Here is a 14,105-nt window from a genome sequence, read left to right on the forward strand (position 1 = left end):
ACTACAGATTGCTACGTTTCGCTGTAGGATGTTTTTGGAGAAGTAAGGAGGAAAGAATGTCAGGAGAATTTTCTTGCAAATCACATCTAATTGAAAGGTAGGTTACAATAATTCTTTCATCATTGTAAAACAAATTTAAATAAAGACCCGTGAATGACAAATAACATAAAATATGCTTTGAAAAGTTATCCAGGATAATCTTTTAATGAGACAACATGTTGATTATGCAACAGGCTGTATAATGAATCAGCGCACACATATATACATTAACAAATCAAGTATGAGTTTGCACGAATTTAGTTTTACACATGCAGATTATATTGCATATTGTGCTGAAAGAAAAAAATGAAATATGCAATGAGTTTCCTTTTTGCATCTTTCGTTTACTTTACAATGTCTTTTGAATGTCATTGCATACATAAAATGTACATTCTTAATGCAGAATTGAAATTTGGACATTTTCATTTAAACCAAGGTAAGAATTTGATTAACACTATATATGTGTATAAGCTCTTACAACAAAGTACTATTTTATACAAGGATGTCACTTGTGAGATGTAACATGTGCAACACTTTAAATTATCAATCAGGAAATCTCCAATTTTAAATAATCATGACGCGTCCGTTATCTTTCTATGTTTAAAGATACTTCTTCCAACCAGCATTATACACGGCCTGCCAAGTTCTTTCACTATAACTGCCTTTTTATCATTAAGAAATTGACATGAAAGTGGTGCTCTTGATGAATTGTTTTAACAGCTCTTGCCGATTTCATCCGTTCAAAATATTTTGTTTACAAATCGTAACCACAGCAACCATGACGAAATCATTAATTGTGTTTGGCAACTGTGCAGAATGTTGCTGTTTATACCATAATTTTTGACATTATCGTGATATGTTGCATAATTCGAAACCTGCTATATTATGGATTTTTTTCCCTTTGCATTGTTTTTAACAGTTTATAAACGATAACTGCGTCTTACAAACCACCGTCAAAGATTGAGTGAACTGTGATGTCTATAATGCAAACTCGTCAAATTATGATACTTGACCAATCGTCGTAAAATCTTATTAAAACCATGTCTCATGGGATACCTGTACCAGTTTATATGCTTGCTTTGGTTTTTACATTTTTTTATTTTTTCTTTGTTAAGTTGAAGCCTTTGTTTAGTCCTCCGTTGTTCATTGTTCTACCAGCCCAACGAGATTTTATTAACTAACACGTTGTTAGATCTCGCACCAATTGCAATACTTTAAAAGGAGTACAATCAATTAACTGATGAATGTATATTTTATATACATATTTAAATCCTTGGAAGTATCCCCATTTCTAGAACTTTGCAAAACTTTGACCAAGTTGACAGAACACTAACGAAAAACCAACAATTTAGTTCTCTATAGTATAAAAATATGTCTTTTCATATTTACACCCCAAGTTTGATTAGGAGGCGTCCATACTTCTTTCCGTTACACAGAGGAATATCAATCTCGTATCCGTTGCTATTCCTACACTAATGAATAGAATATAATGAAACTTTTAAAACATATGTACTACATGTTCCCATTGCACACACAGATCCAGACACTTTGAAAAGGAGGGGTGCCTGCTGGGGTTTGTAAGAAAAAGGGGTTGGTAAGACAAAATTTACCATTTTTTGTAAATTTTACACATAAAGATGGCCAATTTTCCAAATTAAAACCTATGCTTTTACGACACTGTTTACTTCTATTCCACATACTCAGTTACAATCCAGACTTAAAAAATTATACATCGTTGTTTTTCCAAAAAAAGACGGTACAAATATATAGTTCTTGTTAGAGATTCCTCATACTTTGTAAGAAATATTTCCAATTCATCTTCCAAATATACAGAGTAAGATGTTTATTAAAATGCTGGAATTTTTAATCGACAACATATTTGTCCAATGTGGTGGACGCGTTTTTCAATGGGAACAAATTGTGCTCCTCTACTTGCTGACCTATTCCTTCAGTCTTATGATGCTGACTTAATAGCTGATTTGATCCAAAAGAAAGAATATCGGTTAGCTAGATCCTTTAATCTCAGCTTTTTCCGCTATATAGATGACGTATTATCTTTAAATAATCCTAATTTCGGGGATTTAATACATCGTATCTACCCCAAAGAACGAGATAATTTATACGATAGACACTGTGAAGTCAGCCTCATATCTTGACATACTCTTAGAAATTGATGGTTAAGGAAAACCATTGACCAAACTTTACGACAAACGTGATGATTTTTCATTCAGAATGGTCAACTTTCCTTTCATATGTGGCAACATCCCTTCTGCACCTGCGTATGGAGTGTTCATGTCAGTACTCGTACGTTAAGCCAGAACTTGCCAAAACTACGCAGAATTTTTGTATCGCGCTAGAATTCTAACAAATAGGCTTCTGGAACATGGTTATGTTGCTACAAGATTGAAGTCATCACTTCAGAAGTGTTATGGTCGCCATCATGAACTCGTGGATCTTTATGGTGTATCCATCTGCGTCATGAAAACTGATTTATTCAATGTGTTATAGTTTTCCTTTCCTCGATTGTCTATCTCGGACTTGACTTTTTATGAGCAACTCGGTGGGTGTTTCCAGAAAAACAGAGTGCACCTGCTCCATGCACCCAGTTTTTAGTGGAGTCCGAGTTGCTCATTTGCTTTTGTTACTTTGTATGTATGGTTTTAGTTACTTATGTTGTTTGTTGTGTATATCTGTTTTCTATGTCTGGTCTTTGTCCCTGGATTACATTCTTTTGATTACCCTACTACCTTGGTTCCCTTGATTATTCTTTCCAATTAAAAGAAGGGGTGTCATACCCAATCCTACTGCATTGTGCACCTTCTATTCAAGATTTTGGTTCGATTTGCAGGTCAAAAGATTCATGTTGAAATGGGGTAGGATATCAAGATTTTTCTAGCAAGAGGTCGTGTTTATGGTGATTAAAATGACTCTTTCACATTGAAGCTTTGCATATCATTTAGAATGGAACGCATGTTTTTTTATATTTAAAAAAATGTGATAAAATACGAATTAAAACTATATATATATATATGATCGATACTCTTAACAATTTTAATTAAAGCATCATCTAGTTGATATATAAAGTTGTATCATTAACAGTTAAAAGCAGCATTCAGAAAAATAAAAATTTAAAACCATTTTAAACGCTTTTATTGAATTAAGAAATTAAAGCAGTCATACCTTGGACAAGAGTAATCAAGGGAACAAAGGTTCTAGCGATAATCAAAAGAATGTAATCCAGGGACAAAGACCAGACATACACAACAAAGAACATAAAGTAACTAAAATAATACATACAAAGTAACAAAAGCAAAAAAGCTGGGAGCATGGACCAGGTGCACCGGTAGGGTAAGCGTCATCTTTTTATTTGCAATTCATGCTTTTTAACGACTACAAAAAGAGTGCTGTTCCTACCGCCGTCATAATCCGTGGGCACTTGATTTCCGTACTAAAATTTGAATATATGTAGGCTGATCTCTTTTATATCAAGGTTCCATACACAAAAGAAAAGTATTGATCTTGCGGGAGTGGAACTTTAACCTTTTAAGAATTAAGGACAAGACTTTCACAAAGTTAAACTATGTATTTCAAGTATACGTGAATAGCTCAAGTAAATAGTAACACAATGTTCTATACCACAGAGTTCAGACTAGATGTGATTTGGGGGTTATGACCTTATGTATCAAGGGCTAAACAGGTAATATCCAAAACGATTATTTGGTTTGGTTTTGAAAGAACAGTACGAGTAAAAGTACTCTAGAAATTGTACCACAAGGCTCCATACCACAAAGGGATAATTTGGATCTTTTGGAAATTGTAACTGTTTAGGAATTAAGGCTATAAAGGACCAGAAACAAGCATTTTATACCTTAATGATACAACTTACGCGAATGAATCACTAAGAAATTGTATCATAAGACCTATTCCACTGAAGTCAGAGTGGAAAAAATTTTGGTCTTATGACTTGAATAAAGAACTATGATCCATAAACAACCATTTTCCTTGATTCGAGGCAATTACCCAAGTTAAAGCGTATGAATCTTTTGGAAATAGTACTGTAAAGTTCAATACCAAAAGAAAAGGAAATTGGAGCTCGGGAATATACTTTCACGAGGTCGGGCTTGACTGGAACAAAAGAATTTGTATGTGTATGATGCGCATGTTCAGCATTCAGCGGAAGTTAACCTGTCGGGTTGAATGGTTACTCCCTGTTGCTCAAAAGTTTTAAAAACGAAGTCAAAATTGGGAATATGAAAAGAGTCTGTTGACAAATGACTTAAGGGTGCACTTTACATTTACATTAAGGCGAGCTGTTTCGCACACCAAGTTACCCCCGTCAAATTTTGTAAAACTTAAAATTAAAAGTTGAAATTTAGTGGATATATTGTTTAAATGTTGTTAAGCATTTATACACAGACAGAAGTAATGTATGTAATGGTAATCAGGTGTAATTTAAATGAAGAATGGTATCTGGAACGTTTGAGTCCCATGCCATATTAGGTTCTATCCTCAGCATCAGATGGCTGATTGTCAAAATACCTTATTTCGCACGAACCTTTGGGACTAAAATTGTGAGAGAATGAATAAAGAAAGGTCTTATTATTTTTACCATTTTTTCACCTATTCCTGTGGTAGTGTCTAGGTGCCTGATATTTTATAAAACAGTACTTACATATTTCTGTGCAGACTGCCTCAAAACAGCTTTATATCAACAAAATGAGACCAAATTTTCAGAAATGACCTAACTGTATTGTACTATCTAAAAACATAGACTTAATATGCCGGTTTTAATACAATTTTTTACACACTTAAAATAAGTTATGGTCGATGCATTCCACAATTTGTATCACCAACCAGTTTGCTTTTCCTTAATTTCTCCATGTTTAACAATCTCATAACCATCTGTTATTTTTGAAATTATTTGATCAGAATAATGAACAATCTTTCTTTAGTTCTTAATTTGTTTGGCAACGGTTAGCAAGAGGAGTAAACATTCTGATGTTTTGCTTGGCAGCCATAGGTATTTTCTGCAGATCTCCTTGTTTATTCCGCTGTCGTACACGCAAAAACACTAGAAAACAAAACAAAATTGTGTTCTTTTTATGGATTTACATTTGCTGACCAAAGTAAAAAAAGGAGGTCGCTTAACTTGTTAGTTAACCTGGTCTATATTCAAGGAGATGTTTGAGTCACTTAGCAAATTTAGCTTTTGCTGGCATTTTTAATATAATTTGTCGTCCTACGACAAAACGGTATAGACAGGAAGTTGCAATTTTCATGTTAAAAAAATGGAATAATGACGGGTACACAAAACGGACAAAAGAATAAAAAGTAAGTCACATAACCGAAGGAACTACTAGGTATACACCGAAACGAGCAGCATAAATTAAGGTCGAATGCTGTCCATTGAAGATCAAATTAGGATGAACTTATTTATTAAGGATGGAAGATGTTTGTCAAATTGAAAGAGTAATCAAGGAAACCAAGGTTATAGCGGTAATCAAAAGAATGTAATCCAGGGACAAAACCAGACATGGAAAACAAACATACACATACACAAGAACATAAAGTAACTAAAATCATACATACAAAGTAACAAAAGCAAATGAGCAACTCGGACTCCACTAAAAACTGGGAGCATGGACCAGATGCACCGGTAGGGTAAGCGTCCTCTGCTTTTCTAGAAACACCCGCCGAGTTAAATCAGACACGTTATGTCGGCAAAAACGTACAAGATAAAATGTCCATATGCCACAGCACATGGAGAAAGGGTAGTTGACAATGGAAAGTTTTTGGATTTTTTCATTTAGTTAAGTGGAAAGCTTTCATTCTTTTTTGCCAATTTTAGATAAAGATCAAGATAAGCGACATAAATCAGTGTGTCTTAGAAAATTCGTTGGGGACAGGTGTTCCAACATACCAGAGGAATACACATGGGAACAAAATGCGCGTAATTTTAGTCCAGTTTTTAATATAGTCGTTTTTACACAGGCTACTACAGAAGAGTAAAAAAAAAAACGACAAACCCATTCCTTTAAAATCAGTTTACGTTAAAAATATGAAGTTTCTTGCCTCTGTATGTTTCGTTTTCACCTTAAGTTATTTTTTATGCTACTGAAGTATAGGGAGCTTTTTCGCTGTACCTGAGTATAATGTTTTGGACCAACTTCAGACTGCCTTGAGGTACGTGGATTTCTTCATCGTTTATTGAAGACCAATAGGTAGCCTTGGCCTGACATTTTCATCCCGGTGGGGTTGTTGTCTCTTTGACATATACACCATACCTATTATCGTTATATTTATTGATTATGGGGATAACAGCCAAAAATCATTAGGAATAAGGGACCAATAAGTGGCAAAAAGACAAGCATCCTTAGAATACCTGAATCATTTATATTACTTATAAAAGCACGTTTTCCTCACCTTTAGTTTAGTCATATAATTCGTGTTTATGATGATGATGGTTATGACGCTTTCACATTGAATCCACTTCTCACACGTTTGAGACACATGGTTGTGATGTAACAAGAAACATTCTGATTAAACACGAATATGACCTATAACTACAAGATATATTTTGTAAAAAAACATTTTTAGTAGTAATAATAGTACAATATAACAATCTGATAAATGGAATAAAGAAGAATGTCAAATTTCACAAATAACAGAATACTTTTAATGTGTACAACAAGACCAATGGCAATGTAGTGAATTTCTACATAAGGGTTCATGCACTGATTTCATTTTGTTGAATGATGACAATTCTTTTTTTCCACTGTGAAAAATAATTGTATCAAAGTTAACTAATTATATCGCATACGTCACACACGCCACTTTGGGGGTAACTTTCTTTTGATTTCCCCTAGAACCTTGGTTCCCTTGATTACTCCTTTGCCCAAAGTCTGTCACGTGAGAGTAAATATTAGTTTGTTCTTAGGAAACGGTGGAAACTTCTATCACGAATTAGCCATCACATTTGTGTTATGCAATTTATGCTATCTGCATTCACTTGCATAATTACTGACGAAAACATTCACAAAACAAAAACTTATTTGCTTACTCGAGTTAAAAAAATAAATTCTAAAATGGCGTGATACGTTCGTTTTGTAAATAAAGGAAGTCTCATAAAAGCGTAAAACTCTCCTCGCACATGTGTAATCATTGTAATGAACTTGTCACTTTCCACTGTATTCATTGATCGTAATAATTTACTAATTATGAAAGGAACAAAGCAATTGATACTTCTCAGGATAGGACTCCTCTATTACGATCTTAGCGTACTACATAAGAACAAATAGAAATGTCAACGTGTTCAAAATACTAGTTGGCTATATGACGCATGTTAATGTTTCGTCCACATTGATATACATATTTTTAAAATATCAGGGGCGTAGCTAGGCCTGTTTTAGTTGTACGCAAAATTACGGCGAGGGGTCTTGGGGGGGGGTCGCTCAAGGCCCCCAGCGAGTCTGGCAAGGCAAAGCCCTGAGGAAAACTCCTGAATTTTAACGATTTTGGAGCCTGTTTTTCAGAGCCTATACTACGTCATGGTATGCATATGTGATAAATAACCTTTATTTCGTCTTTAAAATGTGTGGTTTTTTTTGTTACTTTTTTCGAAAGTACACAACTGCGTATTTGCGTATAGGCAGCTACGCCCCTGCATATTACTGTTGAATCGGTTGTAATAATTGTACTTTGTTGTAAAAACTAATATGGCGAGGAATGACTAAATGTTTTGTTTCCCAAAGGGGCGCCTCACTGACAAAAATGAATTTATTTAAAAAAGAAATAATTCCAAAATAAGCATAGAGCAGTAATTATTTCTTAGTTCGTGTTTATGATGATATTAATAACGCTTTCACACTGAATCCATGATATCATAATCGTGTGACGAATGGATTGTGATTTATCAAGGAACCATTCTGATAAAACACGAATTTTAAAACTTACATAACGAGTTCTTTTTAAGTATCCACTACATGTATTAAGGTAATTTCAACTGATCTTAACATATGTTTTTTGTAATTCTTTATAGCTTAATTTTAATTCAAAATTAAACGAGTAGTTTTTCAAACAGCGATTATGACGTCACAATCACATGACATAAATGTTTCTAAGAGATGTTAATCGAACAGATGTCAACAAATCAGATAAAATTTATGTATTTTGAAAAAAAAAAAAAAATACAATTATATCATTTGAAGATTTACTAAGATCAAGAAATTAATCCACATTTTCATAATTACCTGCAGTGTGCAAATTGTTTTAAAAGCTACATGGAAATATATAATGATTAAGGAATAAATATTAAATAGTTATTATACGTCCTAACTTTGCGGTTAGAAAGTGGTATAGTGCTGTCCTCGTCGTCCGTAGACAATCGATGTCCAAACTTGAATATATCTGTATAAACATCCATGAGATTGTTTCAAAAGGTGCCATACCACAACATGGAGGCCACCATTAGTTTTGGAGGGCTTGATATTGGAAATGTTTAGAAATTAGGGAGAGAAAACAATTATTGTCTTTATCTAGATTTAAGTAAAGTTGAATAGATCTCTTTAAACTGATACCAAAGGTAATATTCCACAAAAGGGAGGCTAGTATTTATAATCAGGGTTTGAGATTTGCATTATTTAGGAGTTAGAACCAAATAGGATGCAGATTTTTTTAACGAGTGAACAATAACTTTAGTAAAAGTTTATTGATATCGTTGTACAACAAGTGCAATACCACATAGGCATGCGTGGTTTGATTAACAGGTTGTTTCCTGAACCGTTTAGAAGTTAGGAATCAAAATTCTTATCCTGTGGAAAACATTCAATCACATTCCAAATTATGAGATTAACCAAGCTTGAATTAAATGTACATGCTTCAACAACTGTAAAGGATTTTGCGGTTGTGTCAAGCTGTGTTCAGCAAAGTTACTTTGAAAATATTGGGCAAAAGATATAAATATACTTAAATAAGCCAAAACCTATTCGACAAGTCCAGGTCAGCTATGTATTTTTTTTAAACTTCGTTGGACTTCTGTGTTTTCTTTAGCACCATTTGACTGTACTCTTGCGTCTACAATTATACTATCGTTTTGAAAAATATTACAAAGGATTATGTTATAGTTTATTTATTGCTTGATATCTCTTCTTGTAATATTTTTCCCATTTTATTGAAAATTTTGTTGTATTATCTGGACAGCAAACGTTTTAAATATAGAGGTACTATTTGAAAGTTCGAATTCGGGAACAATTTGGTTTGCTTTAATAATGCATAACTTCTTATGATACATAAAAACAATATCTGAACAATACTATTAGTAATGGACATATTTAAAAGCATTTAAGAAACAAAATCCTCATAAAGCAGAAAACTTTGAAACTCTTCTAAAAGGTACGAACAATATAAATCGACATGATTTAAAAATATTACTAATGCAACTATTGAGAGTTTACTCCTTGAAACATGTGTTCAGCATATACATATGCCATACATATGTTTGGTATTTTTAGTAATATTTGAAACTATTATAATAATTTCTTTATGTTTCACAGATAAAACATGATTATCACATGGCAAGAATACGGATGAAGTGTAAGGCTTGTTGGCGGATACAGTAAGAAAATTCAAATCTAAAACGAAAAAAGTTAATTCCCCTAAAAATGGGAAACTTGGGTTCTAAAAAGAAACAAAAAGCAGATGACGAAACGGTAACTGATGATGTATGGATAAAGTTAAATGATGGACAGCAAAAGTCACCAAAATCGAAAAAGAAGAAAAAGAAAAAGCGCAAAAAGAAAAGTAAAGGAGATTCTCCTGACAGAGAAGATGGAGATGCATCGCAATGTGACAGTTATTCCTACTCGACACTGAGTAGCCGAAGGCTGTCTGATAGTACGATTGCATCGACTGGTACTGTTACACAACAAAACAGCGATAAAACTAGCACTGTAAAACATATGCCTTACTATGTCGATGACCAGTCTAATGGGAGTATTGGATATGTGACAGCTTCTGATACATTTGCTACCCCACCGTCACCTAGAAAGGGCCATAAAGCTAAATTCTCTCCAGTTATTGCTAGAGATAGCCCAAGAGTAGTGAGAAGACTTCTTCAAAGTGAGAAAATTGTTGAGGCAAAAGACGAACCGAAAGAATACCTATCTCCGAGAGCAAAATTCTTCCTCACAACACCTGAGTTGATTAGTAAGAACACAGGATTTGAAAATCGGAAGTTCAATCGGCATAGTAGTGGTAGTTCAATAGAATCAAAAATGCAACTAAGACAAGCAGACGAGAAACCAAGTTACGAACACTCAGGCGAGAAAATACATCATGGTAACTTAGGCGAAAAACCAAAGGAAGTGCCAGTATTAAATTCGCGTGGCAGCGAAAATAGTTATATTACGAATGGGTCGCTCAAATTGAAATCTAGACAGGGAAATAAAAGTAGCTGTGATAGCAGAATTTCAAACAATAGTCTTGAAATGAGTGATAGTACACAGGAAAATCTCATACGGACTGGGGAAAAAGCAAAATGGGTGAGATATGACAGTGATAGTCTTTCGCCTTCCCAGAGAAGAAAATTCAAGTACGCTGAGTCAGAGCCCACAGACAAAAATACTGGCAACCAATGTTTCGACCAAACTTCTGCTTATCGTGCTGTTCCCGTTGTTCAGTCACCTTCAAAAACCCAAATAAGGTTTAATGATCCAGAGTTGAAGAAAGCAAATAAAGAGAATTTATTAAATGTTAACCAGACCAAAGAACATGTCCCACCCCCATCTCCTGCTTCCGGTATCACTTTATCCGAAGTTGACGAAAGCGAGGCAACAGTGAGTGAAGCGTCAGGGTCAATTTTGACTAAGGAGGACGAACTTTTCGGTGATTCCGTATGCAAGAGGCTGTCACTTCTTCTTGAAACGGAACATGACAGCTCAAAATTGGAAAGAACAGAGTTTCATGAATTTACTGATTCTCACTCGTCGTCACCTGGAATACCACAAGCGCCAGAAGAATTTTGTGATGAACAGTATTTTGATATAAATCCGGATACTTTAAATCCAGTTATCCATGAATGTCCACCACCAAAGCAGTTTCAGGATGCAACTGTCAAAACAGTCGCTGACGAACCATTTGGTAACGTAAATCAAATCCCTATTATGGTGAACAGACATGACATTTGTTCACCTGTTAAAACTCCACAAGGGAAGGAAAACGCATCTGTACTAGATGTAATGAATAATAACTTCAGAATGAAACCAGTCGGGGAAGCCTTTGCTGCCCATGCGGTACCTACAAATGTTGACTGTGCAAATGTTATGCACAAGTCAACGCATGAACCAAATAGAAATAGTCAATTTGATATTGAAAAACAAATGATAAATGACAACGAACTGAATGAAAAATTAATAGAAGAACAAATTAAAATGCTGAATAATATAATGCCAGTTCAAACTGACTCAAGTAAACGGAGTTCAACTCTATTCGCTGTTAATCACAAACATGCAAATGACCCAGATAACTATATTCTGGTAACGAAAAAAACATATTGTGTAAAACGTGGCATTCTGGTTGAACTTGTAGATGAAGAAAAGGATCTCATTAAGCGCGACGTAGTCAAAACTTTTGACGCCGAAAGCGACTGGATTCCGATTGGAAGTGAAGAAAAATATAGGCCTGAGTATATGGCGGTTGAAAAGGGTGGTAGTGTGAGTTGTCCGTCACTTCCGGTGTTAGAAAAAAACGATTTATCAGAATCTGATACAACTGAAAGTATTACAAGTCGTTCAGAGCCAGATTTAAGTCGCTCTGAGCCCGATTATGTAAATCTGGAAGATTTTGAGCGGCATGAACGTGAGTTTGAACGGGAAGAACAAGCTTTTAAACGTGTATGCTATGAGCTTGAATTGGAAAGGAAGGAAAGCAATGTAATAAAACAGCATCAAGACTACGACGAAATAGCGTCAACGGAAGAAGAAATTGACTACGATAATGTATTAAATAGGAGTCAAAGTCAGAGTGATAGTGACTATTCTGAAACGAGACCCAAACGGGAATCTGATATTCTATGTGATGTTATTCATTCTTACAAAGACGACGATTATTCAGATTACTCAGATTCAGACGGTGAAATACTATATGCTGATGAAAGAAACGAATCTGGGCGGACTATTGGTGTTTTGAGAACACCTTCAAAATTAGACCAATCATTGCAAAAAATATTTCAAGAAAAAGCTAAGCTAATTGCAGCAGCGAAGGAAAAAGACGAAAATAAACTTGAAGAATGTAGTGAAAATAGAGATAGCCCTGTCATTGAGGAGTTTGAAAAATCTCATGTTAACGAGGTGCATTCTCATTTTAGTGAATTAAGCCAATATCAACCAGAAGACAATATTGATAACACATGTAATCAAGCCTCAGGATATAGTCCTGTCGACTTGAACGAAAATATGTATGAGAATACTCAGCTAGTGGGTTATTATTCTCAAAAGTCCTCTGACAGCAGTAGACGATCACTAGCATACACCGAGTCGGATCTTGATGCATCGGAGCAATGGGATGACGATGATGCAAGTAACGATAGTATGTTAGCCGATGATGAAGACGATGACGACGACTTTTGTCAAATTATTTATAGTAAACCATATACACCCTGTGTAGACCATGAACAGAAGGTTGATGCCATGTTCAGTTTTAATATGGTAAAAACATTACCAGACAGCCCTGTTGTTTGGGAACCGGAAGCAGAAGACGATGATGTATTTCAAGATGATATTCCGGTTGGACCAAGTGTGTATAATCCGAATGACTCTTTCGATTTAGAGTCCTCTGATGAGGCATTTGATGACGCTAGGAAGCAAATGCAAGAAATACACGAACAATTACAAAGTTTGCGTGACCAAATGCATACTTTTGATGATGGCGACGACTCAAGTCTGCCGACGTCACCCTCGTCACCGTATGACGACAGATTACCTAATATTCCAAAACCTGCAGCACAATAATATAACAGTATAGTTGCGTTAAAATCTTGTTGATAGAAAACAATATACATATGTAGAGAACTTTATTAATTTCAAACCTCACATTCTACTATACTGATATAAGGGATTGTCTGAGGTTACGGAATCCTAATTAAGTAAGGGTTTAACGTATAGATTTTAGGTTTTCACTCCATAATGTCAGCTAGTAGAGATTCTTGTTTCCTCGATGATTTTGTTTTAGAATGTTTTCCTTTAAATCAACAATTGTCTCTTAAATATATTTGAATATTTTTTACAGGTCAGTCGTGAAGGAAATTTACAACTAATTAAAATTTTCTTAATAATAATGTTCCATATTACAATCATAAGATATTATCCATGCAAATATACGTTTTAAAGGATCTATTTCAAAATTCTAAAATTTAAACATCTTTTTCCGAGATATTGATCTATTGTTTGTGGTATATAATTCTCAAGCGTATAATTTGTTTTGTGATAGGGTCATGTCGAAGTATGCATATTCACTGTTGTCTTTCATATTTCATCAATTCATTTCATACACAAGGAGTTTTAATTTGAAGTCAGGGAATTAAAACTATAACAATTTATAATTGGTAGTGTGATTTACTTTGGTTTGAGTCAAGTGGGGTAATTGTCATATCATTTTTTTATCAACAAATAGGTTTGTATGCGAGATGGGAGTCCTACATAAAACAAAAAAAAGACATGATAGAAACGCAACTTATCACTTGTAATGTGTGGAATTCTTAAAAGAAATCTGCCGACAACTGAAACCTGACAAATTACAAATAGTCAATAAATTCAAGTTCCATAGGGCAATTTGCAAACTGATGAAAAATTGTTTCAATGCGTGCAGTAAAGCTACAGACTAGATAGTCATTGCTTATACGCAAGCAGGCACATATCACAGCTTGTGACTTTTTTCTATTGTAACGGAAGTAACTTTAAATTATATAATAAGTAATTTTCAACATTCACATGGGTAAGGGTACATGAGTACCATATTAAAAGACCAGTGATTTTGGGAGAAAGACAACTGTAAAAAGATCACAATGTAAAACA

At 34.4% G+C, this 14,105-nt stretch overlaps 2 protein-coding genes across 6 annotated transcripts in view; one reads left to right on the plus strand and one right to left on the minus strand.

Annotated features, from left to right (window-relative positions):
* On the plus strand, window positions 1–13,633 carry LOC148611509 (uncharacterized). Of its 2 annotated transcripts, XM_088592112.1 has the most exons (3): window positions 1–97; window positions 6,160–6,222; window positions 9,591–13,633. In XM_088592112.1, exon 3 carries the CDS (start codon window positions 9,699–9,701, stop codon window positions 13,041–13,043), a length of 3,345 nt encoding a protein of 1,114 aa, XP_088448238.1. In that variant the 5' UTR covers window positions 1–97; window positions 6,160–6,222; window positions 9,591–9,698; the 3' UTR covers window positions 13,044–13,633. The 2 variants fall into 2 exon arrangements, with proteins under 2 accessions (XP_088448238.1, XP_088448237.1); XM_088592111.1 differs by lacking the exon at window positions 6,160–6,222.
* Window positions 4,882–14,105, minus strand: part of LOC148611510 (uncharacterized) — a 14,928-nt gene continuing 5,704 nt past the window's right edge. The window contains exons 7-8 of one of the 4 annotated variants that reach the window (XR_015924142.1): window positions 6,463–6,602; window positions 4,882–5,110 (exon numbers count right to left, since the gene is read on the minus strand). Coding sequence is in view for 1 of the 4 variants with exons in the window: in XM_088592113.1 (XP_088448239.1) it covers window positions 9,084–9,111 (28 nt within the window). In the remaining 3 variants the exon portion in view is untranslated. Of the gene's footprint in view, window positions 5,111–6,462; window positions 6,603–9,068; window positions 9,112–14,105 lie in introns of those variants that run through there. The other 3 variants (XR_015924143.1, XR_015924141.1, XM_088592113.1) reach the window with 3 other exon arrangements.

Source organism: Perna viridis, chromosome 7, assembly GCF_037379345.1.
Source record: "Perna viridis isolate PV_CMFRI_1.1 ecotype Kerala chromosome 7, ASM3737934v1, whole genome shotgun sequence".
NCBI lineage: Eukaryota > Metazoa > Mollusca > Bivalvia > Mytilida > Mytilidae > Perna > Perna viridis.

What these genes read in the sequence shown, in the direction of transcription:
- LOC148611509 (XM_088592112.1), top strand. Translation starts at nt 9,699, where the DNA reads ATGGGAAACTTGGGTTCTAAAAAGAAACAAAAAGCAGATGACGAAACG.